The sequence below is a fragment of the Schistocerca piceifrons genome, chromosome 5 (assembly GCF_021461385.2).
Source record: "Schistocerca piceifrons isolate TAMUIC-IGC-003096 chromosome 5, iqSchPice1.1, whole genome shotgun sequence".
NCBI lineage: Eukaryota > Metazoa > Arthropoda > Insecta > Orthoptera > Acrididae > Schistocerca > Schistocerca piceifrons.
Window position 1 is genome coordinate 382563879 of NC_060142.1, and position 25869 is coordinate 382589747.

General features: G+C 43.2%; 1 protein-coding gene across 1 annotated transcript in view; it reads left to right on the top strand.

The window, feature by feature from the left end:
• Positions 1 to 3227: 3227 nt before the first annotated feature.
• The window catches only part of LOC124799004 (zinc finger protein sens-like), a 91330-nt gene continuing 68688 nt past the window's right edge, over positions 3228 to 25869 (top strand). Inside the window, exon 1 of the mRNA XM_047262540.1 lies at positions 3228 to 3575. Coding sequence (XP_047118496.1) covers positions 3228 to 3575 — 348 coding nt within the window. The remainder of the gene's footprint in view (positions 3576 to 25869) is intronic.

Sequence of the window (25869 nt, forward strand, 5' to 3'; positions counted from 1 at the left end):
GACGACACAATACAACCATTCAGTTCTACAGACAGTATTTCAATATTGTTGAATTCTGTAAGTGAGGTAGAGAGAACAGCTATATCGTTCCTCACAAAGATAGCACTGCCATATTGTCTATGGGGTCGCTCAACTGCCAGTTTCATCCCAAGGATTTTTGGTCTTCTCATGGTGTCATCTCGATGGGTTTCTTGTATACATAAAATATCACACCTAGGTTCCTTGGCAATATGTTGCAGGAGTTCTTCTTTGGCAACAGACAATCCTTCTATGTTGATTGATACAATCACAAGGTGAGGTCTTGATAAAGACCTTTGGTTTCCATTCATAGTGAAACCTATAATGCAATGCTTTTGGAATGCTGACGTTCAGTTCAGTACTGGAGAATCTAGTCCAGTACCTATGCAGGGGCACCACGTGCAGGAGTCAGCTTCACCCCCTCTGCCAGTGGTAAAAATTGTTGATTTAGGAAAGGCACTTTCGAAGTTAAAAACGTGAATTTTACTTAGAGGGGCAGTAGAGCAGTAAAAAGTTTGCATGTTGCTGCCTGTTGTACACTGATCATCCAAAACATTATGACGACTGACCACCGCAACGTTGTTGCCACCTGGTGGCGTTGAGGGCAAGTGACGTGGTAACAAAAGATTGTAAGCGGAGCAGACATGGACAGGGCACCACGCTAGCGAAAATATGGGTCGCAAATGGGGAAATCCATTGAGATAACCAATTTTAGAAAGGGCAGATTATTACTAAGCGGAGTCTGTGACCGAGAATTTTGAAAAGGGGAAGTTGGTGGACTGTTCACCTGCTACTGTCGTCTCTCACTAGGCCGTTAATAATTGAACGTCCACGCCTCTTCACGGAACGTGGGATTCGAAGGCTTGTCTGTACTTTAAAGTAGGATAGATGGTGATCTGTGGTCTCTCTGCCGAAAGGGTACATTGCTGGTGCTCGCATAGGTGTTTCAGAGCACACCGTTCGTCGTACACTGTTGAACATGGAGCTCCGTAGCAGACCACCCCTACATGATAACGTGTTGAACCTACGAAATCGTCAATTACGATTACAGTGGACACGTTACCATCGGGATTCGACAGTTGATCAATGGAAACGTTTCGGCTCTTCGGGTGAACCATGTTTTTGCTACATTAGGTCGTCTCCATAAACGCCGTCATCAAACGAGCAGCGCGCTACGGACGCAGGCTTGTGGGAGCAACATTCTGTAATGGAAGACATTTTTCTGCTTTTGCATGGGACCTGTGGTAATAGCCGAAGACATGCTGATAATTTCGAATCAACTGCATCCCTTCATCTTGATGTCTGTCCCGATGGCTATGTCATCTTTCAGCATTATAACTGTACCTGTCTCGGAGCCAGAACCGTGCTACAGTAGTTTGAGGGGCATTATAGTCAGCTGACGTTGATGTCTCGGTCACCAGATGCGGCTGATGTAAATCATTTGGAACCCATCTGGGTCGCTATCGGGCGCCATCACCGCGTACGAAAACCAGCGGCCTGTTATTTACCCGAATTACACGACTTGTGCGTAGACATGTAATGCTACATGCCTTAAAAAACCTACCAAAAACTGTCGGTGTCTGTTATGCAAAATAAGTTATGTATTTCGTTCCAAGGACAGGCAAACAAGCTTTCAAGTAGGTGGTCATAATGTCTTGACTCACCGCTGTATGTCCTGTCCATGCAACGCACTTCATCTGTATATTGTAGATACGTTGTAGTGAGAAATTAACAGTCAAATTTTGCAACTGGCGATATCCAGTAACTCTCAGGAGGTTGACAGAAAGTTCGGAACAGAGGTCGCACTGTTCGCCCGGGAAAACCAGAGCGCCAGAGGCAAAGGCTCCCAGGCTGACACCGTGTTCCAGGACTGCCTAAAGGCATTCAATATAGCATAAACATAAAGTAGATTTTAGGAAAATCTCAATGGAATGGTATTTGGCTGTTACAGTTTAAAATTTGTATTATTTATTTACTGGATAAGGGTGGAGACACTGTGTGGCTACTTGCATACGATGCTGTTTTCTATAGGAAGACTGCAAATATAGAAGACTGTAGCCCAATACAGGAAGAACTGCAGTAGTCAACAATTGGTCGAGTGAGTGGTAGCTGACCCTAAACGTAAATAAATATTACGTACAGCCCATAAGTAGCAGAAGAAATCCGCTACTTTTCGATTACGTTATTGGCTACAAAGAGTTGGTAACAGTAGTTATCATGAAAAATTTAGGAGAAATTATCCGAAAACGACCACATAGAGCTAACTGTAGAAAATACGATGCCAGACTGAGATATACTGGGAAAGTAGTAAGGAAATATATTTCATTCACGAAAGAGGTGTCTTACAAAATGCTTGTGCACAGATTCTTGAGTATTTTTCATCTGTTTGGGAGCCTAGCAAACTGAATTTAAAAAAAATAGAGAAGATCCAACAAAGAGCCGGACGATTCGTTACAGGGTCGTCAGCAAGCGGGAGAGTTGTTTTACAGGTGCTCTATGACTTACTGTGTCATACGCTACAAGAGAAGCGTTGTGCATCACTGAGAAGTTTACTGCAGAACTTACGATTGTTTACGTTCCGGAAAGAGACGGCAACATTGCTTCCCAGCACAGTCGCAATCTCGCCACGATGAGAAAACCAAAGAAATTGTACCATTCATTTGTTTATAGAAGAGTTTCCATAGCAACAATCAACCTGAGCACGAGCTTGGTACCACCAATTTGTTTATAATACCCAAAACAATCTCTGGAAAACGATAAGACCACCATGTGGTTGCAAGGCGAACTTAGTATGTAGATTAATGACAGACGTACGGAGGAATTCAGTACTGAAATGCACAACTGTTGCTTTTACAGTCATATATTTTATTTTGCTAGTGTAGATGAACCGCTAACATTGCCCCATTCCTCGTCTAGCTGCCATTCATTTTGTTTATATATGTGTATGTGCAGGAGCAATGACCACTGTGTCAGGTTGGCTTAGTGGACTTCAACCAATGCTCACTCGCAGCTATTGTCTGTAACTTCTTTGTGTCTTAATTCATTTTCTCATTCTGCTGCAAGTACAGAGCTTATGTGTAGGTCTTGCCACGTGCCATTTGTGTATGGGACAGGAATAGGGGTAGGGCCGGGTAGGACCCTAATCATTGCCATTCGAAATTGAAATACACCAATCCCAATGAAGATCCAAGCTTCTTCGGCTAGCAGAGATGGAAGTGTGCTTATACTGTCGGCGCGTGCTGCAGCAGCGGTGTGTTTTGTTGTCTGCGGCAGGCTGCGCCCTGGGCAGAGTGCCGCGACCAGGTGACGTGACGCTGGCGGTGACGGAGGTGAGCGGCGAGCCGGAGGAGGCGCCGCTGAACCTGTGCACCAAGCCGCGCTCGCTCACCATCTGGTCGCCGGGCAGCCAGTGTGAACGCGAGAGCGGGGGCGGCGCTAGGACCGCCCCGCCGCCCACCGCCGCACCCGCCGGCGTTACCCCCGCCGCCCCCACCACCGCCGCGGACACCGCCGCTGTGCCGCCACAGAGGCCGCCGCCCCACGAGAGGACGTTCCAGGTAAGTCTACTTCAATAATTACCTCTCCTTCTTGACAACTCTCTCACTGAATACCTCCTCCGAACACATCTTTTTCTGTATCGATTCCACTGCATCTCGTCAATAGTCTGCGTCGTTCAGGCAGAACTTGATCCTCCCCTTGGACAGTGTAGACAATCGAGAATCGTTTCGAGACAGCTGTGTGAGGTCATCGTTCAATGACGATAAGCGGAGACAGCGCGTGAATCAACCGTCCTACTTAGAAAACCCACGTCTTTTTTTTATGTAACGACGTACCTACAACGAAATTTTAGAGACCTATGTCTTGAAAAAAAAAGTGTGCAGTAGTATAATATGCGTTAATGTCCACACTGAAACTGAAAAACTGTTTAGAAAATATTTAAAATAACAAATTAGCGTAAAAAAGCTAAGAAAGCTATTAACAGCTCTGACTTCGACAGAGTTCATTTATTACAGACTGTCTGCCCGTTTTTTTCCAGCATCACAGTTTCACCATGAACATTAACACACTACATTGACATAATCCTTTTTTCCTGAAGTCATCAAATGTAGTACCAATAGCTTCATTTCCTACATGTTTACTGTGGTGTGCGTACTGTAAGACCTTCGGTACACACACCATCAGATTGTTTGACTTGTCGCTCTAACGAAGTAGGCGAGTGTCAGCAATATGTCTCGTGGTCTTATCGTGGCGTGTTTATCTTCTGCCGTTAGGTCAGACGATAGAAATACCACTTGCACGCTTAGAGTAGCAGATTGACGGTGACCAACTTTAAACAGAACTTGATTAATTTTCACACACATTTATTAAAATTGTAACAAGCATAACCTTACTTAACTTGATTCTGGATGCTGTTTACAACTGACAATCTGAAGTTCCTTTGGTCTTGGTAGGTTAATCTTATTCTCACATATCTCTGATACTTGACAAAGTGTCTATTCATATATCTTCATGGCTATGTACAGGAATATGGTAATCTTATTAGGCGCAGACTGAAACTTGACTATAGACTGGTACAGACAGGTGCAGACTGATGCAGACTGATGCAGACTACGCAGACTGACTAATCGGAGGTCTGTACACTCGTTATAATACCACGCGCGTTCAGGTATCACTGCGCGAGTGTGATCCGCGAGGATAAAAGGTTCTACGTTAGCAGCAATCTCATTGGCTGCGTTACATATTAATACGCGTATCGGCGGAAGCAGAATTTGGTCAGTCTCTAAGACAGCGCCATCTCGTAGTGCAGAGACAGACGAGCGCTGCGCCTGTGCTGCTGTGCTTAGCGGGGCGCACTCTATTGGGAAAGTTATGTACGCGCTGACTACGCGGAACTATGTACACAACATTTACACATTTTGGTACTTAGTCAATAAGCAGTTACTATGATTGACTATACCAATGTACACATATATTCGCTCAGTGCCAGTTGCCGAAAACATTATTTTCACATTTTGAATTTTACTTAAACTGTAGACACGTAAACGTGGCTCAGAAGCATGAAACGCAGTAGAACTGAAGAGAAAGAACTTAAAAAGGTACGACTTTCAAAGTAATTTATGGTTGAAAGAAAGATATTGAGGGGGGGGGGGGGGGGTGGAGTGTAAGATGGACGGATAAGAAGCTGTTGGCAAGGTGCAAACCTCTCGCGGAATAGATACACACTTAGGTGACAAAGTTCAAATGGTTCAAATGCTCTAAGCACTATGAGACTTAACTGCTGAGGTCATGAGTCCCCTAGATTTAGAACTACTTAAACCTAACTAACCTAAGGACATCACACACATCCATGCCCGAGACATATTCAAACCTGCGACCGTAGCAGCAGCGCTGTTCCGACTGGAGCGCTTAGAACCGCTCGTCGACAGCGGCCGGCGACAAAGTTCATGGGATAGCGATGCGCACGTATACAGATGGCGGTAGTGTCGCGTACACGAGGTATAAAAGAGCAGTTCATTAGGTAACCCGTCATTTGTTATTAGGTGATTTATGTGAAAAGGTTTCCGACGTGAATATGACTGTACGACGGTAATTGACAAGACGTTGAACGCGGAATGGTAGTTAGAGCTAGATGCATGGGACATTCCATTTCCTAAATCGTTGGAGAATTCAACATTTCGAAATCCACAGTGTCAAAAGTCTGCCGAGAATACCAATTTCAGGCATTACCTCTCACCATGGCCAATAAAACGGTCGGCGGCCTTCACTTAACGACTGAGAGCATCGCATTTACGTAGAGTTGTCAGTGCTAACTGACCAGCAACACTGAGTGAAATAACCGCCGAAATCAGTGTGGGACAAACGACCGTATCCGTTAGGACTGTTCGGCTAAATTTGGTGTTAGTGGGCTATGGAAGCAGACGACGGACGCGAGTGCCAACAGTCTGTTGCTACCCGTGGCTCTATATGTATGAGCAGCCCATTGTGGCTCGCCTTCCATATATTCTTTTTTAAATTTTTGTGACTAATTTGCTTGATATTTATCTTATACCTAACATGCCAATTCGAATATTTAATTTCTGATGAAGACACTCATAGAAGTGTCGAAACCTGGCCAAAAGGCTTAAATTTTGTGACTGAGGGCTGCAATTGCATTAAACTCTTAAAACTTAAAAAAAACTGTATTAATATTCTACATCTTTAGTCTTCATTCCTACGTATCAGCAATCCTCTGCTATTAGAGTGCTCCGAATTATTGCGTGTACCATGCGAGCGTGCGTGAGAAGCAGCGTGCTTTACTTGAATTTCGAATTCGAAGAGTTCACCACTCATGAGCACTGCACCACCCCCAACAAACCGACGCCTTGGGTTCACTATCATCGATCATTCTCCATACAGTCCCGACTTTGCGCCATCGGTTTTTATCTGTTTTCACAACTTAAAAATGGTTCAAATGGCTCTGAGCACTATGGGACTTAACATCTATGGTCATCAGTCCCCTAGAACTTAGAACTACTTAAACCTAACTAACCTAAGGACATCACACAACACCCAGTCATCACGAGGTAGAGAAAATCCCTCACCCCGCCGGGAATCGAAACCGGGAACCCGGGCGTGCGAAGCGCACAACTTAAAGATCTCCTTTTAGGACGTCGCTTTGAATGTGATGAACCGATGCAAGCAGCGGTGAGGTTGTGGCTCTATCAACGAAGTCAAACATTCTCCAATGATGCTATCGAGAAACAGGTCTCTCGTTGTGAGAAATGTGTTCCTCACCAGGGTGACTGTGTTGAGAAATAAATTTGTAGACATGAAAAATAGACATGCAGAATGATAATAATATTTGTCCTATTTAAAAATCTTTAAGAGTTTTCACATACAGAAATCGGAGACATAACTATCTTACTATACTTTTTTCCTGCATGATGTGCTTGCGGCCTATGACTGCCAACAGAAATCAGCCACAGGTCCTAATTAATATACCACGTAATCTGCAGTATAAGGATTCCAATCTACACCTTCACTGAGCTGATGGTATTGAACTGTTTATATCTAGTGCAGATAAATTTCAACAGTAAATGGAAGATATCAACTAAGTTTACTTGTTAGTCTTACACAGTAAGTCTACAGTCCGTATGTATTACCAAACTGAATTATGGCAGTGAGATGTGGACTTTGTGGTAAAATCATCCAAAAGCAAAGGGCCGCTCCACGAACAATTGGAAGACAGATGTTCAGAATTACATGTGGAGGCACGAAAATAATGAAATGAAGTAGATAACAGCGGAAGATCTAATTATGACGAAAGGTGGACCTTGCCGAGATAGTGACCTGAGTGCTTACCGATACAGACAGCCGTACCCTAGTGCGACCACATTGGAGGGGTATCTGTGGAAATATCAGGCAAACGTGTGGTTCACGTAGAGGAACAGCAGCCTATTCAGTAGTTGCAGGCTAACTGAATGGTCTGTCCTTATAACATCAGGCAACATCGTCTTGCTGCGAGGGGTATTCAAAAAGCAATGCAGCACTTTTTCCTGAAAACAGGTTGGTTTCACTCAGAATTTCAATGTACCATATTATTGCCTACTATTTTTGCTACAAAACCCTATTTTCAACATAACCTCCGTTCGATGTGACGGCCTTTCGCCACCTTACTGGGAGGGTCTGTATGCCCACATGGTACCGCTCTACTGGTCGACGTCGAAGCCAACGTCTAGCTGCATCAGTAACCTCCCCATAATTCACGTACTGCATCGCGTGGAAAGCAATTACGAAGTATGATTCTTCGATATTCTTTATGGTCTTCTGTTAGGCACCGATAAACCCAGCGAGCACATACTTTTGAGTACCCCCAACTGGTGGACGAGCGTGTCGGCACTACCAACAGAGATGTTCAGTTGATCAGCAATATCTCTGATTGTGGTCCTTCGATCACCTCGAACGAGAGTGTCCGCACTTTCCAAAGCTGCAGAAGTCACAGCTGTGTGTCGCCGGCTGGCATGCAGGAGATCGGATATATTTGTGCGATCTTGTTCCGAAGACGGCAGCCTAAATAATTAAAATTGTCAACGGGTTCTAAAATTCTGTCGTCCAAAAAAATCTTTGGTCATACTTTATGTTTGCCCTGGAATGCCATGGTTACTGATTCTGAGGTAGTGATTTTAAAGTTAACGTTCTTTAAGATCTTATGTAGCTCTTTGAAGATTATCTTTAATGCTTTACATAATCACTCACTCATTAGCATATGCCAGCACTCTTGTCTTAGTCCTTGATTAGTAGCTACATTTCCCCCACTGTAATTAAATAAACTGAGTCTGAAGCAAGTGCCATCATACACGTTTTACACAAATTATGTGTTGAGGTTAGTCACTTTTAGACACTATTCCATAGTTCCTGTCTGGCTGCGTTATCAAAGGCGTTCTCCAGATCTACACACTCCACATAGGTGGGCAAATTGTATTGCCTTCATTTCTTTACCAGCTGTTTCACAGTAAGTTTATTGTCAATACAAGCTGTCCCTTTTCGAACAACAGTTTTCATATGGACGAAGAAATTTCTTTAGTGGTTTCAAAAACATGTGAAAAGACCGAGAAAACGACATAATGGAAGGTGGATAGGAGATATTAGACAAACATCAAAACAAACGTGGATACGTACAGGCTTAAGCCCCATCGTACAAAGGAGTCTGCAGGACGCCTGATTCAGCAGTGGTTGGCAAAAGGCTATTGGTGACAATGATGATAACCCTTTCGAGAGACACAGTTATAATCCTAGGGATCAAGTACGGAGAATGGTTATATACAACCCGCACAAAAGAGTGTCTCTAAATATTGAAGTACAGGGGTTCAACGAAAATATGGAAATACCACAAACGCAAGACATTACCTTACCCAGAGTGGTGTAGGTAAACCGTTGGCACTCAAATTGGCTTCCACTCTTCTTGAAATAGAAAAATACATGTCTTGTTTGGTTTTCTGTGGATTTTTATACAGTTCTTCCTGCAAAATAGTGGCAAACTCAGGTACCGATGATGGAGGTTCATAGCGATCACATACTCTGCTCTCCATAGCAGACGACAAAGGCTCAATGATATTGAAATCTTGGCGACTGTGGTGGCCGGGGAAAAAGCGACAATTTATCATCGTGCTCACAAACGCAGTCCTGGACGACGCGAGAAGTGTGAATAGGGATTCTGCGTCTTGAAACACAGCATCACCATTGCGATGTACCTCATCAACCAGAATGGTCACATGATCCTTGGCACAAACCGACCTTGCTGAGTGATCAAGGAGTCCATGGAATACCACGATACGGCTGCCCAAATCATGACCCCTGCATGTTTCACACTTGAGACTTACACCCGGCCAGAAGCTGGAAGCAATGTGAAACAAGACGCATCCGACCTAATGTCATTCTTGCATGTTTTATGGATTTGGCTCGACGTTTTTCTGTTACGGGCTTTTGCCTAACTGACGAGGGTTTTAGAATTTCAGCTCGCCCTGCAGTTCCTGCTCCCCTCGTGTTGTTTTAGTACTGACAGGATTTTTGAGTCCGACACTCAGTTCTGCAGTGACTTTGGCTTCTGTCGTCCGCTTATTTTTCGTCACAATCCTCTTCAGTGTCCGTCTGTCACGATCACTCAACACACACTTCTGTCTGCGTTTTGATTTAGCGGATGATGTTTTTTCCGTTTTCCCTGTATACTATATAAATCTTTGACGAGGTACCGTTCATGATCAGATGCAACTGCTCCATTTGCAGGCTTGGCATGCATCTCCATTTCTGTTCAAACATGCGTTTCTCGCGGTGTTTCCATATCTCTGTAGTAGAGTGCTGTGATGTTCTGCAGAATCCTCTCTTTGTCGCCCCTACCGCTTAGGCCGCGCAGTGTAACACCATTGCTACGCGGGCAACATCCGCGTGTCGCCTCAATGTAGTAACTAGAGGGAGCACTGACTGCTAATACACTGCCTTGGGCATCACAATCTGGGCCTGGCGTTACCATAATCCAGATTTATACTATAAAGCAATCTTTGAAATTTATAGTTTTTTTTTTCAACAAACACAATTTTTCCGACAATCGTTTTGCAGATCTGGCGGCCATATCAGAGTGGGGAAAAGCCTAATCAGGTGCAGTAGAACATCAAAATGTTCAAAGAAAACTTCGAATCAGTGGTAGTTCTCTGTCTTGCCGAATGAAACAGTCTACATTTTGTAAGCGATGCATGTCATACTATTCTTTGTTCTTAGCAAACTAATCTGCAAAATAACGTACGGCTGCTGCTAAGAAAACCATGAATAATAAACCATAAATAAGATAATATTGCGTGTTATCTTGTCAACTAAAGCGTTCTGTAGCGTTACGCTGATGTGACAATTTGTGTTGTTTTAGAAATTTTAACAGTCTTATTTCAGACTAAAAGTATCAGGCAGACGATCTGCAAGCACAATGATCACTAACTTTTATTGTGATCCTTCCCCACACATATCTTAAAGGAAGAAAGAAAGCTACTAACGTTATCATTTCGCACATCATAGAAGGAGGACTCAGAAGATCATTACCAATGGATCTTGATAGTCCCTGTTTGCGTTGAACGATGCAGCATCACAATACAGAGGCCAAGGAAATTTTGTTCTGATTTTAATTATTCGTATAAAAATATTTCCTAATAAAAAGTAACCGGAGACCTTAATTTTGCCAGTAACGTGATGGCCTCCATTAATAAGACGAGACTTTTATGTTATTATACGAAGATTTTAGATATATTTTAGCAGGGAACTGAAAGTGTCTGTCGTAATATTGTCCTTTAACCGTATACTGTGAAAACAATGGCTACTAAAAGCATAAGCATCAAGTTGGTATCGTATGCCAAATTAATTGTGTTAACTTCAGCACATATTATAACAAATGCGTTACAAATTTGTAAAAATTACGTTTTTACTCTTCATCTGTAAAAGTTAGAAAATAACGGCTGCTTGAACAACTTTCCATGCAAAACGATTGTATTTATACGCACATATGTAACATTTGTATAGTGTGATCCTCGTAACTAAGCATTATGTACTGTTCCCTGGGTCTTTCTGAGTGGGGCAGGAACCAATGGTTAGTTCCGTAAGAATTGTATAGTTCTCAAAAGCGAGGCCTGTCCAGAAAGTAAGTAAGGTTATGGGGAAAAAATAAAATAAAACATAATAAAATACTCATAAAAACATTTTTTCAAACCAAAATTAATTTTTTTGCAAGAAAGAGAGTTTCTTAAACTATTTTTCTACTTCATAACTAGCACTATTGTTCAGACATTTGTCATAGCGGGAAACCGACTTCTCTGTGTACTCTACATATAAAGATGCTGCCAGTGAAGACAGCCAATGCCGAACATTGTTTTTTGTGTCGTCATGGCTGTCAAAAGGCATTACTTCAAAGTCAAGTACCAATAGCAGTCAGAAGGTGAGAGATCGGGGTTGTACGGTGGATGATCGAACTGTTCCCAGTCGAATTGCTGAATAAGGTTTCGAGCGACATTAGCAGCATGGAGACTTGCGTTGTCATGAAGCAATACAGTACCTTGATGACCATTCCACCCCTTTTGTTTTAAATTGCACGCTGGAGTTTTCTCAGTGTTTCACAGAATCGTATGGCATTGACGGTTTCACCTCTGACAAGGGACTCATCAAGCAGATTGCCCGGTCTGTTCCAAAACACAGTGCACATGATTTTTTGTAATGACAACGTTGTTTCAAATTTTCGTTTTTTGCGAGATTGTTATTGCATTCGCTCTATAGACTGTTATTTTGATTCTTAAGTGACCTGGCAACGGTCACAGTTCTGTTTAAGAGTTCTTCTCCCTCACCACTGCATCGGGCAAGAAATGTCAAAGCACTGACATGTTGCTTCGTTATGTGGGCATCCATAAGCATTTTCGAGACCATGGGAACCCAGTTTGCCAGCCGGTGTGGCCGAGTGGTTCTAGGCGCTTTAGTCTGGAACCGCACGACCGCTATGGTCGCAGGCTCGAATCCTGCCTCGGGCGTGGATGTGTGTGATGTCCTTAGGTTAGTTAGGTTTAAGTAGTTCTACATTCTAGGGGACTGATGACCTCAGATGTTAAGTCCCATAGTGCTCAGAGCCATTTGAACCATTTTTGAACCTAGTTTACGAAAATTTAAGCGATCTGTGACAACCTCATCCAAAACAGTTTTTGAAATTTGTGAAAACTCCTCACAAAGCATTCTTATGGAGAACCGTCTGCTTTTACAATTTGTCTCATTCACTTTCTCAACCAAACCATCATTGTTAACAGAAGGCCACCAACACCGTGCTTCATTATGGATATTGGTTCGACCATCATTGAATTGTCCCACCCACTTTCTCACCATTCCATCAAACATTGTATTTTCACCAAAAATATCTACAAGTTGACAAGGAATTTTAGCTGGTTTAACATTCTTTGCGTTCTAACAACCGTGTTACAGAACTGACTTCATAGCTGGCGGGCTGGAAGATTGTCTTAAACATTTTGATGATCACTAACAAACGTAAACACAACACATTCAATATTGAGTATATTCAGCCCAGTTGTCAATCGTGCGATTATTGCCACAACTTGTTTCCGGACAACATTATCCCATTTTCAAGTGCGAAAAACAGGGTAACCAGATAAACCAATCATCCTTATACCGACAGACGTATAAGGATTACACAAGTCCAGAGTGAAATGAAATGAAATGTCGTGCGGCTAGGGCCTCTCGTCGGGTAGACCGTTCGCCTGGTACAGGTCTTTCGAGTTGACGCCACTTGTTATAAACTACCTTAAGAAAATTATGCTATTAGGCCTCGTCACAACTTAAAAACAAGCTCCATACGTGCATTATCAACTCAAACCATAAAACATAAATCATCACAAGCCGGTGTATCCACTGTTCCCGAGGTACAGTTGCAAACTGAAAGCCGCTACCATCACCTACCAACGATGATATTTACTTAAAGGCTAACGCTCAGCACCAACGATACTACTGTCTGTCACAGAATCTTTAAGAAACAGCTCTCTGTTCCTAGCCCATTCAATCTTAAAACTACCTCCACGCTGCAGTCTGAACGTAAATATCATACGTAAATGCCATGTCACTAGATAAAATATGTTGGTCTCTGATTCTTAAGGAGGATATCGCTAAAGTGTGCGCAGGAATGCCCTTTAGACACATTCATCACCTCATTTAAAACGGCGACGCACTTCTCTTTTAAAGCACAATAAATCTCTACCTCCTCTAAAAGTGACAGCAACCACTCTTTTTCTTCAAAGTGCAATACCCTCATGCTTTCCGTTGTATCCACCAAATAATGTTGCTCATTCTTGGGATGCTTTGCTACACGTAACAAGTCAGTCTCTCTCTTATTATACTCTTTCAATCAAATTCCGTTCCGTCTGCCCCATATCTTGTTTCACATCATATTTTACCTAGTGGCTTAGGATTTACAAGCGCTGTTTCCGTCCAGATTGCATCGTAGAGGTAGTTTTAAGTTAGAATAGGCTAGGAACAGAGAGGCATTTCTCAAATATTTTATGACAGACAGTAGTATCGTTGATACTAAGCATTAAGTTTAAGTAAATATCATCCTAGGCAGGTGATAGTAGCAGCTTTCAGTTTGCGACTGTACCTCAGGAAAGGTGGATGCACCGGCTTGTGATGCTTTACGTTTTATGATCTGAATTGACAATGAGCGTGTGCAGCTTGTTTTCAAGTTGTGACGAGGTCTAGCGGCATAAAAATATTTTTAAGGTAGATTATAACTCAGGGCGTCTGTAATCCTTATATGTCTGTCGGTATAAGGAGGATTGTTTATCGTATCTGGTTTCCTTGTTTTTCACATTTGAAAATGGGATAATGTTGTCCCGAAACATGTTGTGGCAATAATCACACGACTGATAACTGCGCTGAATATCTGCAATATTGTTTGAATGATTGTTATGTGATGGCCCCACATCAGTTATACTACACAATACAGTTATAATGGTGTCAGCGGAAAGACAGTGAACCAGGGAGACGAGTGCGAATATTCGGAACTGCGACGCTAGTGCTACGGTTGTGCTAGAACGAAACGGCACTTGCTTTCTGTACGCGCCTCATATCATTCCGCAAACAACACATAGACTCTTGCTCAATGAACACCTCCACCTATATAAAATGGATCATATTTATTAAGTTCTACAAAAGAATTTAAAACATACAAGGGAAGTATTATTTGTTCTGCAACATAAATACACTACGAGGAGTGATGTTGATATTCTATTACTTTTTGTGTCATTGCTGCGTTTCTTTTTTATCCTACTAAACACTTTCTTTCCGGTTGAATCCAATAACGAAGGTATAGAGAGCAAAAGAAAACTTCGCACTATTTCATTTATCTCGTGGTAATTTAATCTTGTGGTGCAGTTGTTCGCTGCAGTGAACAACTGTTAATGTCACTTCTTTGGTGTTTTTAATCAGTACTGAGGCTCCAAATGCAGGGCCTTGCGTGCATTTGAAACCTCAGGACTGATTATAAACACCAAAGAACTGACACCAACAATCGTCCATTGCAGTCGATATAGTGAGCCAAATAATGGCAGACATTCTATTGATAGATGTCAATAAATTCAGGTCACGTGGGAAAAGTATTGCACATGCACCAGGCGTGAAAGCGCAACAAACAATGAAGAAATATGCAAGAGTTAACCCGATTTCTCTTACTTGGGAGAGGTACAGTTGATTGTTATGCTAAAAGATTCGTCATTCGATCCATAGATTACCGACTAAATGAGACATAGCTACATAACAGATTTGTTTTGAGCAACACCATTTGTCTTCACATCAATGGCTGCGACAATACGTTTAATTACAATAGGCGTCTCAACAGCATAAAGAGGAGTTGCGTTATCATAAGTGAAAGCGCGTTAACGCACGTGTGCTGCCTGGAAAGTAAATGGAAATTAAATCTGCCTCTAGGTAAACAGCGTTGGCAGAAAACATATCCGTTAATGCTAAAGTACAAGATCCGATCAAAACGTCTCCGTTTATGGGCGTTGCTGCAGCGTATGTGCGACGTATCGCGACTCCGCTCCGGGAATATAATCACCGACGTGTAGGCAAGGGAACAATGTGACCTTCGTGTCTTTCCGAAGCGTGTGAGGTAAATGCGGAAACGTGACTTACCGCGCCGCTATTACTAAATGCTTCGAGCAGGACCAATGTTCTCTTATTATTTTCTAGGCTGCTGAAGGAGGAACAGCAGTAGGCATCCATAGAATAATGAAGGTTGTGTATGGGGCGACATATCTGTCGAAAACCATCGTTGTGGGACGGTGCGACAAGTTCTGTACTGGTCGCGATTCGACACCAGACGCCGATCGATCTGGGAGGCAGGCCTCATCCATTACAGACAATAACAAGCGGAAGGCACTCGGGCACCATCCTTATACACCCGATCTCTTCCCATGGCATTATCACTCCTTTGGTCCCTTAAAAAACGCCTTTAAGGATCGACGATTCCTGTCAGACACGGCGGTTACGGACCTCTTCACTCAGTGAAGCTCGGTGTTTTACCAAACGGGTATCTTCAACCTGGCGCATCTATAGGATGATTTCTCAGTGTTCATATCGATTCTGCCTGGACTGTACGGCCTTCGAAGGGGAACTTTGTGATCGCCCCTTATACTCGTAGCTGCAAGTAGCGATAATTTTTAACACTTTTTTGTTGGTACACCTAAGTCCATTCCAGCGAAATAAAATACAGCGTAGTTCTGTGGTGATGTTACAAACCGTCAGGGATGAAGGTGAAGGGTAAATGTATCAACTTGAGGTGAAGGATTCTGGTCCAGAAACGGACGGGTCGAAAGTTGTATGCGAAAATCGTTCTGATACTTCCGACAATGGAAAACATCTACCGCGACTGTTGTTGCTAAGATTTTAGAGCATGCAACTTTCAGAGGGGGTAGTATGGACCAAAGTAAGAAAAAATCTCTAGTAAATATGGACACTTATCATATTTGATACTATGAAACACAGCTCTTCTATTGCAAGCTATTTGGTTTTCAAATTTTTGGAGGAGGTAGCATCGACTAATACAAGGAAAAAGTCTCAAGGAAACGTAGGTTTTAAAATGCATACCAGAGGTATTGTGTTTCACTGTAGCGGACATGATTAAGCGCCCAGAACTCTTAATGTCTGCATTTTAGAGCCTACGTTTAATAGATATTTTGTTCTTGTTTTGGCAAATTCAAAAAAAGGCACAGAGCACTATGGGACTCAACATCTGATGTCATCAGTCCCCTAGAACTTAGAACTCCTTAAGCCTAACTAACCTAAGGACATCACACGCATTCATGCCCGAGGCAGGATTCGAACCTGCGACCGTAGCGGTTGCACGGTGCCACACTAAAGCGTCTAGAACCGCTCGGCCACTGTGGCTGGCCTTGGTTTGGCCCATACTACAACCTCTTAAAGGTGCTTACCTATAATCTTACGGTACGTATATTCTCTTCTCCGCCATCCCTGTGTTCTTAGTCAATTCGTAATAAGTAAAGCACTCTCCGAGCTTCGAAAGTTCCGCAATCCACAGTGTCAATCGTATTTTGTTAAAAATGATTTTTTTTCTGCCGGAATGTAAACACTATATTACATTTTTTAACTCTCAACAATTAGCTGGTCGTAATGTGATAGTTTATCTTGTCAGTCTGAGAATAATTTAAAACTTTCAGTAAGTCACTGTAGTGATTCGGTAGTGAAAAATAAGGAATGCCTCTCAAGCTGTGACGCAGAAGTTTTAAATTTCGGTCGGGCACAAATCGGCAAAAGTAACGTAGGTAATAATTCTGTTACGTGGAACGCAGAATACAGTAAATCGATAATACACCTATGAAGCTCGGGCGTAAGTTCTAAAGGATTTCTTCAGCTAAAAATTGTTTCTAATTTGAAACACTAGCTCAAGGTTTTTTAAAAAACTTAGATAATATCATCATGTCTCATTTTGGGGCGAAAAGTTACATTGAGGTTAAACATAGTACAACTGTAAAGCCGAGGAGAATGAAGGGGAAGTTTTCTGTGTATTTTGAAAAGGGTATGGATGAGAATACGCAATGAGATTCCTCTTTGTCGACTGAACACTGGAATGACTTTCTAACGACAAATTTCTTATCCTTTCTATCACATTCTATCGCCAATTATTTTTCTCACGAAACAGCAAAACTCGTCTACTAATGTTACTGGCTCATTTTCTAAAGCAGTTGCATCAGCATTCGTGCATTTAATAATTTTTTCATAATGTGGGGCCACAGTCGCAATATATTCCTTTAAAGTCAGTACCGCCATTAGACTATTTTTTATTTGCAATGTTACATTTACACGATCATGATTTCGGCTTTAAAGTGCCATTATCAAGTGTTTTACTGTTATACAGTGCCTGTCTTATTTAAAATACACTATTAGACACATTGTCTAAGGGTCACTATTCCTGGTAAAAGCCTAATGCTTTGTTTTATCACTGAGATGGTATACTCAGTAAGAGATTAAAAGGAAAGCCATTGTTTATTAGGAGCGTGCAAAACAGATGATCGAGACATCTGACAGCAGCAGACACGTGCAGCAGACAGATAAAACACTTTATGCTATTGATATAGGTTTTTCAGAAAATCTATAGACTTGAGGTGGTCTGTAAACTTTGACAACAGTGAGAGCAATGTTTACGAAACAGCGCCTGGCTGGCGTCTATTCACCCGTGTGTAGCAGAACTATCAGCGGTGGCGGAGGTCGCGATCCTCGGGCATTGTCTGCAGACGGAAGCGCCGATCTGCGCCGGCGATAGCTCTGCTTTCCGCAAAGCGACGCCGCCGACAATACCGCGCTCGCCTCGGCTTCCCGTGTCGTGGCTCGACAACGATCTCTCGCCGGCATCTCGTTAGCTTTGAATTGAAAACTCCTCCGTCGGCAAAGCCGATATTTCCGGGGTTTACTTATCGTTAGCGAGAGTCGGCATGCAGGCCGTGAGAGCGGAAGTGAGTTCGGCTGTCCAGCCCAGCGGCCAGGGTGACACATGATTGGGCGTGAGGTAACCGAGTCGTGGGAGCGACGACACCTGCTGGCCGCCGGGTATGAAATCAAGGCGGCGGACTTGCGACACGGCTCCCATTACGCGGTGGCAGCAAAAGTACAGGTTATTTTGTACCTCACGACGTCAAACGTAGCGGCGTTTACGAAATCCTGCCAGGTAATCACTTCTCCCTGGCTTCTGGCTGCCCACGCGATTTCTCACACGAAATAGTTTTCTGCTCTAGTTCTGATCTCAGATAGGGTCAATCAGATTTTACGAAACCACCCATATATGTATAAGGGTGTTAAGGGTATAAGTGCTGTTATTATGATAATTCGTACCGTAATATGTACATACTTCAGTGTATTAGTTGCCGGGTTTTCTCTGTGTATAACAGTTTTCCCGATGTGTGGTCCATCGTGACGGGGGAAAACAGATGGCGCCATGGATGGCCCATGGCTCTGCCATAGGTCAAATTGGTAGTAACTGCATTTTTTGAATAGGTGCTCCCATTTTATTACATATTCGTATAGTAAGTAAATGAATAGGAATGTTTGATTTGGAAAATTTGTTTCGCTTTGGATGGATGGTGCTGTAATATTCCAAAACTTATAATATGCCTCACCAATTTAGATGAACAGTTGATGACGATGTAGTTTTTTTAAATTAAAACACAAAAAGTAGTTACGTTTGGACTTTATTTTTCTTGTTCCAGTGTGATACTCTTACTTTTGTGACCTTATCATAAATTATGGAAACGCATGCTGTTACGGCGTGAGCAATGGTAATAACCTCATTAATGTAATAAATGCTCAAAATGATGTCCTTCAACTTCAAAGCATTTGGCAATACGCCTAACGAAATTCCTCTCGATAGCGAGTAGATCGCCTTGAGTAATTGTCGCATGTGCATTGACAATGCTCTGGTGCATGTTTTCAGGCGTTGTCGGTTTATCACGATAGCAAATATCTTTCCCCAAAGATAGAGGTCCGGATATGTGAAGTCTCGTTAATAACCAGACAAATAAAAAGGAAACTTAATCAGTTTTCACAAACACCTTTTCAGAGGAGGGTTAGCATTCTGATCCGCTACAAGTGTAGCAACCACCAACTTCGAAGCACACATTGTACTTACGAATGATGTTGTTCTCTTTAACGTGATGCACTACGACCTCTTATAATTCGGGTGTTCAGGGTATCTTTGGAGCACCATAGTCAAACCTGCTGACAGTGGAGTTACCCCTTTCTCGAAGCCGCTGCGTTAACTGTGGCGAAAAGGATACGCGATAGAGTCGGACGTCGTGGATTACGATCCTGACGGAGGCTACGAGAAGCTCTTCCATTACCGTGAGCTTCACCATACGGAAAGATACTGTCGTTTAATTCTGTAAACGTGTTCTCAGTCATGTTTCTCTAACACTCAGGACACATGAATGAGGCTCGAGCCAGGTCAGACAGGTAGGACATACTTAAAATGACATCAACCGAACTGATTTAAGCACCTCCCACCATGACCACCCTGTTGCATACCAACCTAGCAAACTTGTTTTCAGAACGCTGTAGCACGCAAACGGTACGTTCCTAGACATAGATTCCAGGTCAAAATAGCCGGCCGAAGTGGCCGTACGGTTAAAGGCGCTGCAGTCTGGAACCGCAAGACAGCTACGGTCGCAGGTTCGAATCCTGCCTCGGACATGGATGTTTGTGATGTCCTTAGGTTAGTTAGGTTTAACTAGTTGTAAGTTCTAGGGGACTAATGACCTCAGCAGTTGAGTCCCATAGTGCTCAGAGCCATTTGAACCAGGTCAAAATATTATCTACTCAGTCCCCTCTACAAATAAGTTTGTAAGGGAAATTTTAGAGCACCCATTATAAGGGCAGCATAAACGAATGCGGAATCATTCTAATGACGACATAGGCCGAAAAAGGTTTTATAAGCGACTTCGACAAAGGGCTGATCGTTATAGCACGGTCCTTGGGAAAGAGCATCTCGCAAACAGCGAAGCTCATTAGCTGCTCGCGTGTTACTGTCGTGCGCATCCATCGAAAGCACAGTGAATTCATGAGTGCATGATGTGTTGGACGTTCCGCCTCATTACAACATGTGGAGACCGGAGATTGATCGCTCAGTAAAGTAGGACAGGCAACGATTTGTGGTAGAGCGCAATGCTGTTCACTGCAAATTGTTCGACATGAGTCTCCTCTATGTGTTCCCACGTTGACCCAACAACATCGTCAGTTTCAATTATAACGGATACATGTAAACCGTGAACTAAAAGAAATGTGACGTCTGGTCGGATAAATAGGTCATCTAGACGATTAGCTACTAGAAATACGTACTCCACCATGGACACAGCCAGGTTAGAGCTCTATTATCCCACGACCGACATTCAACTGAGTGCCCATGGGCTCTATGTTAGTAATCGAAGGCACCATGATAGCTGTGGATCACATGAACATTATTTATCTCATGAGTCGTTTAATGCTTGATGTCTTCCCCGACTACGATAGCATCCTCCAAAGGGATAACTACCCGTCTCAAAAGACCAGAATCGTGCAACAGTTATTTTAGGAGCATCGTAGTGAAGTCACGTTGATATCTTGGCCTCCAAATTCGCTTGAGCTCAACCCGATGGAACACACTGGGACGTTATAGGGCGCCAGCTCAGCATCTATAACCAGCGGTCCGTAATTTGCAGGAACTGTGGGACCTGTGCAGAGAAATCTGATGGCGCGTACTTCCGAAAACCTACTAAGGACTTGTCCAATCCATGTTGCGAAGAATCGGTGCTGTTTTGCCTTCCTAACATGGACCAATGCGCTGTTAATCAGGTGATGTAATTCGTGGTAAACTTTCCGCGTTACATGCAGATAGAATCCCAAACTTTCGATGATTCGCTCCTCCATCGTCATCAGGGGCTCTGTCTGACTGTCACAAAACTGGCGAGGCCTCCACTTTACGCTCAAAGGACGACATCCGATTAGTAAAATTGTATCATAATGACATCACGGAAATGGCCCGTATTGGGGTAACACCCTCTATGTCCATAGACTAATTTTCCACACACTATCCAGCGTCGCTTGCAGCGCCATCACTGGCATTGGGTAGCAAACTACGAGAAGTTCTCCTCTGTGCTCTTTATTAAGTGCACGCTTTCATGTATTTCTAAGTGAATACCAGATGTCTCTTCTGAAGTTCTTATCACTGAGTCTAATTTCCACTACTTCTCTAATTATAGAGTCCCAGCACAAGTCGAAGCATGGGCCAGAATACTTATATTGTGAGACATACAAACTGTGCTTAGCCACCGCATATTTTTCAAAACTCCTGTACTGTGAGTGACGCTGATGTCCAGTACGGTTATCGGCAACAGTCCCTGTAGACTGACCCACGTAACTGCTGCTACACTCACAAGGAGCGTTACAAATCCCTGGCACTCGGCCGAAACTGTCTTTAGCAGGTCGTGACAAGTCCTTAATTTTCCTTGGAGGGCAAAATACCGTTCTGATTCCTTGCTTATTTAGGATTACACTTATCTTACCGGTTGTTGCACCGAGTAACGGAACTGCGCTGTGTGCTGGTCCTCCTGACTTTGTTGGACGATATCGCGTCTTGGTTTTCTCGACAGCGTTGGCCTAATGTATCTCACTGAAAACTCGTTCCTTTTGAATACCATCATCTTATGTTTCTTGTTGGAGCCGAGGTGTTCCTTGTGCTAAATGGCCCTGGTTTTATGACTCGCGGTGTTCAACATAGTCCACTTCTGAGCTGCATGGTGAAAGGACTTATACTGTTGGAGAAAGATGAAGAATTGGTTGTTTTAGAGGATGACAGGGGGAGTGCTATGGTTATCTTCAAAACAAATGATTATCGAAACAAAGTACGTCTATTATTGGAGGATTTCAGTCACCAGGTTCTTAAACGAGGTTTGACATCGGAAGACAGGAAAACTGTTAAAGATCTCTGGTCTTTATGACGAACTTTTGTATAATTTGAGGCCAAGAACACCTAGCTCGGATCTTCCTAAAACAAGAAAGGATGGCATACCACTAAGAGCGATGTGTTATCAGCTTTCCTACATACACTGGGCAAAGTATTTATCTAAATTATTGGCACCTATAGTTGGCCACTACAGGTTACATATTAAAAACTGTCAAAGGTTTGAGGGTCTGATCACGGAGATGAGGACAGCCCCAATAAAATCACGCTTAGCCTCGATGTCATCGACCAGTATAAGAAACGTTAACTCCATTGACCACTCATTTCTGTCTGAAATCTTAAAATTATTCCGATGCACCCTGATGGCTACGTATTATGAAACGACTGCAGGAAAAGCCATGGGGTCACGACTATCATCAGCTAAATTTTTGATGGAGGAGTTTGAGGAAGCATCGAATGCCACCTCCTCCATCCATCCAGGCTCTTCATATACAACGGTGATACAATCTAGCTGTATGGCAGAAAGGCGCTGCAGCAGTTCACTAACCACATGGACAGTACGCATCCAAACATATGCTTTACGGTTGAGAAGGATGAAAAGATGTAACTCTCAGATGCGTTGTTTGAACGAAGAGCAGATGGTCGACTTGGCCATTCTGTGTACCGAGAACCGACTCACACAGACGTAATCTCAATGGATGCAGCTTTCATTATCCAGCACAGAAGAGAGCAATGCAGAACAACGTAATGCAGAGAGCCAGGACTTTTTCGGACAATGGCCATCTCGGCTCGGAGACGAATCTTCGGACGAAATTGTTCAGAAGGAACCAGTATTCAATGCATGACATTAAGTCATTCCGCTCGAGAAAACCAAAACGTGATATCGTTCAGCAAAGCCACGAGGACCAACACAAGGGAAGTTCTATTCTGTTATGCAATAACCAGCAAGGTATGCGTAATCCTAAACGGGCAAGGAATCAGACTGGTGTTTCGTCCTCCTAGGAAAAGTAAGGAAATGTTGCGACCCCTTAAAGTCAGTTCCGGCCGACTACCAGGGATTTATAATATTCCTTGTGAATGAAGGAGATGATACGTGATTCAGTCTGCACGGACTGTTGCCGATAGCCGCGCTGGACAGCGTCACCTAAAGTGCAAGAATTCTAAAAAAATATCGGTGACTAGGGACAGGTTGTATGTCTGAGCATACAAGAATTCTGTTCCACGCTTCGAGCTATTGGACTCTGCGGTTAAATAAGCGGTGGAGATTAGCCGCTGTGATAAAATCTTCAATGGATACAACAATCATGTACTTTGAAATACATGGAATCGTGCACTTAATAAAGACGTCACAGGAGAACTTCTCGTAGTTTACTACCCAATACGAGTGATGGCGTGGCAAGTGACGCTGGATAGAGTACGCCAACATAATCCATGGACATAGAGGGTGTCATCTGAGTAAGCGCTATTTCCTTGATGTCATCATGACGTAATGCAGCCAATCACCTGCGCCTCTGAGCTCGTCAGCTTCGCTACAATCAGACGATGCCTCTAATGACGATGATGGAGATAATCACCGAAAGCTTGGGATTTTATGGAGATGTGGTGCATCACTTTTGCCGAGAACTTTTTATCCAAGGACTCCGTCGCGAAAGGCTTCGTAGCCACACGATCATAATGTTTCTTCGCGTCAGTTTATATGCTGTTAACAATCCGCAAAAGTCGATGCCTGTCCCTGATGTGCACAAGTTTTTACCATTTCCGGCAGCAGTTTACTCAAACAGACCACCGGTACTCGCGGTATGTTGGTTTCATTGCTTTTCGTTTTCTTTTACTTCCTTTAGCGAAACATATCTTATAATGGGTGCCCTGGACGTGAAGAAGGAATTGGATTGTCGAGTATATCTCTTCCCACACACACACACACACACACACACATATATATATATATATATATATATATATATATATATATATATATATATATCTGATGCAGTGTATGTGTGTGTGTGCTTGAGTAAGAGGATAAAGCTGTGTTCGGCGTCATAGACTGTTGCCGGATCTATAGCACTGGAGCCCTTCCTCACTCGCACCAGTATAGCGACCATCACAAAATGTTCTTCTATTACCAACTCAGCAAAAGGGTTAGTATTCGAATCTAGGAGTCACAGGATGCGGGCCTGTGGTATTATCCTGTCCGTACGTCTGGGTGCGATCGCCCAATAATACGGTCCCATCGAGGGGATAGTTGACAGAAAGCGATTGAAGGGTAGTGGTTTTAAGGCCAAAGAGGGAGAAAAGTGCCACGGATAGCGCCGCTGGGGAAAAACTTCTGCGGTAATGTGGGCGGGTAGTAGGGCTACTGGCGGATTTGTGCCAGTAGCGATAGTTGATGTTGAGCGTTGGTGGTTGTTGGTAGAGAGGTATTACCATTGTAACTGGTCTCTGATGGAGTCACCTGGTTCTGCTGCAGCGTCAGCGTACCTGTAACGTACCGAGTCGTCATACTAGGGTCAGTTTGACTACAAAAAGGCTTCTCTTTGTGTATGGTCGCGTAGGAATTTGTTTGTGACTTGTGTGTTCGGCTTCCCTGCTTGTCTTGAACATAACAGTTTACTGGATGGGCAACCACAGCCAACCTTTTGCATGTTGAATAAAAACCGCTACACCTGTTGTAAATCCTTTATTAAAGGCCCGACTCGTTTCGGAATTTTAAATTACATCATCACGTGGTAATCTGAGGGCAGCTATGTTTTGAAATCCAATCCGTCCATGTATGGCAGTGGCAGCGTTCCGCCCCGGCGTGGCTTTATGTAAGGCACTGTTTACTCTGTACTTTGTTCCTCCCCTCTCCGCCTCTCTCCCCCCCCCCCCCCCCGCTTTCCTCTTTGATGAGTGTTTTATAATCTTATCCTTCATCCGATTTGTTCATAGGTTCCAGTTTCATCCCGCGTATTTTAATCCATGATCTCGCTCTTTCCAAAATTTCCCGTATTTTAAAGGAAGGGTTGGGATCGGACTGTAAACATGGCCTAACCACTTAATGTAAGTACTCGCTCTTCCAGACACTTTTTGTCAGTGTCATACGGTCTGCGAAAAAAGTGTTTACGGTCTCCTGCACCTGATGATGTACGAGGGTAATTCGGGAAGTAAGGAACGATCGGTCGCGAAATGGAAACCAGAGTGAAAATCCGATGAATTTTGCACAGGTGTGTTGGGCAGTGTCTCTACTATGCCCGTCGATCGCGTTACTTCGTTCTTTTTAGTTCTGAGCGCACAGGGAGCACATAAAGATACCTAGAACAATAGTGTCTCCCGCCAAGTACGTGGACCTCGTAAGAAATTTCGCCTGGAGCTATGATGCCAACATTACATAAGTGTCGTGCGTTTTCTTCATCAAGACAATTTTCAGCCGCATTCTTCAGGGGCAATGCATCGTTTTCAATTGGAAATGTTTGATTACCCACAATAGAGCCCGTTATTGTCTCCCTCTGAGTTTCATCTCTGCTCACATGGACCGCTGGCTATGAAGACAACATTTTGGCACAGACAACGAGGTGTAGGCCAGCGTAGAGAACTGGCGGAAAGCACTGGCGGCTGCCTTCTATAACGAGGGTATTGGAAAGTTGGTACAACGATACGACAAACGTCTAAGCCGGATCGGTGACTATGGAGATAAGTAGCTGAAAGTTGTAGCTAACTGTCGCAAATAAAACAGTTTTGATTTTCACTGTGGTTTCCATTTCGCGACCTATCGTTCATTACCTTACGAATAGCCCTCGTAATTTAAAATTACGAAACCGGTCGTGCCTTTAATAAAGAATTTACAGCAGCAGCGTGGTTTTTTTTTT